Source organism: Vicia villosa, linkage group LG1, assembly GCF_029867415.1.
Source record: "Vicia villosa cultivar HV-30 ecotype Madison, WI linkage group LG1, Vvil1.0, whole genome shotgun sequence".
Taxonomy (NCBI): domain Eukaryota; kingdom Viridiplantae; phylum Streptophyta; class Magnoliopsida; order Fabales; family Fabaceae; genus Vicia; species Vicia villosa.
In genome coordinates this window covers 20,737,168-20,741,643 of record NC_081180.1, presented here as the reverse complement: position 1 = coordinate 20,741,643, position 4,476 = coordinate 20,737,168, and the positions used below count along the sequence as shown (strand labels likewise).

Here is a 4,476-nt window from a genome sequence, read left to right as displayed (position 1 = left end):
TTGTTATTTTTTCCTTTTAAAAATAATGTATATTTTGCATTTTTTTAAAAATAAAATTACATCTTGTTGGAACAAGCACAAAGCTTGTTAGTGAATCAATGGAGAAAAAGGTAAGTTGGAACCAAACAGGCCCATAAAACAGTTAAAAAACACAAAATACGAGGCGGAAATAAATTTTCCAAAAGGGGTAATCGATTTCCATAACTGAAAAACTAACAGAAAAACTAAGCAAGCTTTCATGAAATCAATTTCCCCAATCTGGGTAATCGATTTTCACTTTGACATTCTGTTTTTGTAGACTTCCAAAAGTGCTTTCCAAATAAGTTGCTTTCAATGAAACGATCCCATAAACTTCTACAATACATTTGAATTATCAAGAACTTCCAATACACCACCTTAATTCAATTGCTTCAAGTTCTTCATACTCAAACTTGTCACTAACATCTTAAACACCACATTTGTTAACCTTTCGTTAACAAATTCGCAACTGGTTCTTCTCTTCGACAGTATCCTAATCACAAATGGCCTGCACACACCATATCACTCAAGTAATGAAAACTCATCTCAATATGCTAGATCCTCCCATGTGATATGGGATTCTTAGCAAGATTAATGGCTGAAGCATTATCAACCAAGAGTGTGACAACTTCTTCAACCTTGTTGTCCAGCTCTTCCCACAGATTCACAAGCCACACAGCCTGACACGCAAACAATGACGTCGCGATATGCTCGGCTTCACAAGAAGAGAGTGCCACCACAATTTCCTTTTTAGAGCACCTAGAGATTGAAGCTCTTTCGAACATAAAGACATAACCAGTCGTAGACTTTTGATCGTCCTTATCTTCGAACCAATTGGAATTCGTGTAACCGAGCAATTCATACTTTATGCCCGTATCAGTTGTGGGAAAGAGAATTCCGCAAACAATAGTACCTTTGGAGTATCGTAGGATCCACTTAACTGCTGCCAAGTGAGACACCTTTGGTCTCTCCATGAATTTACTCGCAATACCGACTCTAAACGCCAAATGTAGCCACATATTGCACAAGTAACATAACAATCCAATTAATCTCCTATATTGCGTTGGATCCATATTCTATTCATCATCACTTTTGGACAGTTGTAACCTTGCTTCAGTTGGTGTATTGGCAGCATTGTAATGCTCTATATCACACATCTTCAATATCTCAAGTGCATACTTTCTTTGGTGCATGAGCAACCCCAATTTTGACTTGTGCATGAAACTTTATGCCAAGAAAGTAAGTCATGATACCAAGGTCACTCATTTCAAATTCATCCATAAGCTTATTCATAAACTTAGAAATGCTCAAATCATTGTTGCCCGTGATCAACAAATCATCCACATATAAGTAAAGTATTATCACATTTTTGCTCGCATCCCTCTTCACATAGACACTATGCTCGGAAACACATTTCTTGAAGCCAACGTCGACTAGGAAACCATCTATGCGTTTGTTCCAAGCTCTTAGAGTTTGTTTCAAACCATAAAGCGCTTTCTTCAATATGTAGACTCTTCCATCTTGTTTGTTACAACAAAACCTGGGGGTCTGCTCTACATAAAATTTCTTCTCAAGTGGACTGTTCAAAAACACGGATTTCACATCCATTTGATATATCAACTAATTGTTGCAATTCACAATCCAAAAACTAGCCTTATGGTTTCCAGCCTAGAAAATGGTACAAACACCTCATCCAAGTCTATACCTTCTCTTTGCAAAAATCCCTTCACAACTAATCGAGCCTTATGCTTGACAAATTCGCCTTTTGGATTTGCCTTAACTTTATAGACTCATCTCACAACGATTGGCTTCTTTCGTTCCGATAAATCAACTAGCTCCCTAGAATTGTTCTTTCGTTCCGATAATTCCAATTCCTCGTTCATCGCACACACCCATTTTGGATCACTTAATGCTTCCTAAGTGCTAACGAACTAGAATTCGACCATAAGCATAAAGTGAATTAGATCAGCATCATTGTTAATCTCATTATCCTGCAATACTTCATAATCTCGAAGCCTCTAAGGCAATCCACTTTGCCTAGTTGGTCGTGTACTGGATTCTCCGTTTTCAACTTCGATCGGCTGTTGTTCAGAACCTACAGAATTTCGATTTTCTACATTTTCTTTAGGAAATTGATTTCCAGAAAGGGGAATCAATTTCCTCTTCTGTAGAAATATTTCCACTAGCCTCATTATGCAAGAATCGTGACGGAAATCGATTACCCTCATCCAAGAAATCGATTTCTACACTTGTCATGGATTTTTTCTGCTGTTAACCGACCTTACCTCATCCACTACCATATCTTGACTGATTACAATCTTCTTGCTCTTCACATCAAATAACTTGTAACCTCTGGTAGGATGGTAACCAACAAGTAACATCAACTCTCCTTGCTGAAACTACTCTTATGTTGCTTCCCTTGCGCACACTCTTCATACATCTCAGCTGGAACCTTGAATTTTGGCAACATGGTTACCATACCATTCATTTGTAACACGTCAAGGTCTCGAAAATTGAGATGTCCAAGACGGTAGTGCCCCACCCACCCTTATCATCTTGCCTTTGTAGAAAGACACCTATGATCTATCACTTTCCACTCTATCTTGAAAGCCCTATTGGCAGCCATAGGAGCTTTAAAGACTAAAACCTTGTTTCAGTCCAAACACTTCAAATCTTGTTTTCCATGTGGATCGTGTAATCTTTCTCAAGTAATTGTATAATACTCAAGAGATTACATTTAATTCCAAGAATATACAACACATCTTTGATCAAGGAATGACCAACATCCCTTCTCATGATCAAAATATTATCGACCCCGTCGGCCGGTAAAGTGGTATCATCCGCGAATTTCACTTTATTCTTTGTGGCTTGATTGATTTTGAAAAACTAATCCTTTATACCTGTTATATGTGTTAAACAACCAGAATCCAAATACCACTCATCACTACCTTAGACTCCCTCTCGAACCTTTACCATAACGTTTTGCTCCAGACAAGTTTCTACAGCATTTTTCAAACTACTGGAGTTGCTGCCCTACAACTTGCAGCTGCTACTGCCGTTGTCCAGTAGCTCACTATTTCCATATTTCTCCTCTGTGATAATCACAAGAAGCCTGTTATCATCATCCACTTCTTGTCGAGCAACCTTAGCGTCATTGCTTTGATTTTCCCTTTGTTTTGCGTTACTATCTCTTGTGAAATAACTGTATCTATGGCAATTGTAACATTTCACATTACTCGTGTCACTTCTCTTGGTGTTGTTGCCTTTATCACTACCTTTGGAGTTGCTCTTACCTTTTTCCCCAATCAAAACCTTTGAATTTTGTGACTCTTTTCCACTAAAATTGTGGAAATTTGACTTCCCTTTCGAATTCCATTTTCCTTTTGATCTTTTACTCTTCTCATTTAACTGTGCTTGCAATGCAATTTCCTCCTTGGCTTTATCGTTTCCTCGTTCATCCATCCTTTATTTATGATCTTCAAGAAAGCTATGAAGCTCCTCTTTGCTCAATGACGAAAGGTCCTTCGATTCTTCGATTTTCCACTATAATATGGTAGAATTTTTACGTTAAAGAATGCAAGATCTTCGACACAAAATTCTGCTACACAACGGATACTCCACATGATTTGGTTTGATTCAGCAAACGCGTAATGCACGTTACGTATTCGTTGATTGTCTCTTTCTCTTCCGTTTGAACCAATTTGAACTGACGCTTGTGAGTTTTTAACCTCACCACCTTTGCCTTATCATCCCCTTCATAAGCTTTCTTCAAGATTTCCTAAGCTTGCTTTGCCAAATCACAATCGCCAACTTTTTCAAAGTTGTCACCATCAACACAAGAGTGAATCAAGAAGAGTGCCTTGTAATCTTTCTTCTTTTCTTCCTTGTGTGTAGCCTTCTATGCATCAGTAGCTTCTACCCCAAGTGGTGTAACTTCATTGTTGACCACTTCAAGAACATATTGATAGCTAAATAACACCTTCATTTGTTTGCACCATTTATCATAGTTCTTCGAATCAAGGGTTGGAATATTGGTGGGAACACGATCATTAGAGACGGGTAGTCATCTTTGCAGCGGATTAAGGTTCAAAATCATGCTTTGATACCAAATATTGGAACAAGCACAAAGCTTGTTGGTGAATCAATGGAGAAAAAAGTAAATTTGAGAAGATGAAGTGAATTTAAAGATATTGAGCAAGAGAGAGATAAAGAGATAGAGAGAGAGAGAGAGTAATTGAGGAGAATATTCACAAATGGAATTAGTTTCAAACATGTTACATGAGAGAGTGTTTATAGGATACACAAAATACAAGCTGGAACCAAACTGACCCATAAAACAGCTAAAAAACACAAAACAGAAAAACTGATTCCCCAAAAGGGGGTAATTGATTCCCCAACTGAAAAACAAACAGAAAAACTGAACAAGCTTCAGGAAATCGATTTTCCAAATCTGGGTAA

The 4,476-nt window shown here is 37.8% G+C and overlaps 1 protein-coding gene across 1 annotated transcript; it reads right to left on the bottom strand.

Moving 5' to 3' along the window:
* Window positions 1–572: 572 nt before the first annotated feature.
* LOC131659242 (secreted RxLR effector protein 161-like) lies at window positions 573–1,091 on the bottom strand. Its single transcript, XM_058928480.1, has one exon. It carries the CDS (start codon window positions 1,089–1,091, stop codon window positions 573–575), a length of 519 nt encoding a protein of 172 aa, XP_058784463.1.
* Window positions 1,092–4,476: the final 3,385 nt, after the last annotated feature.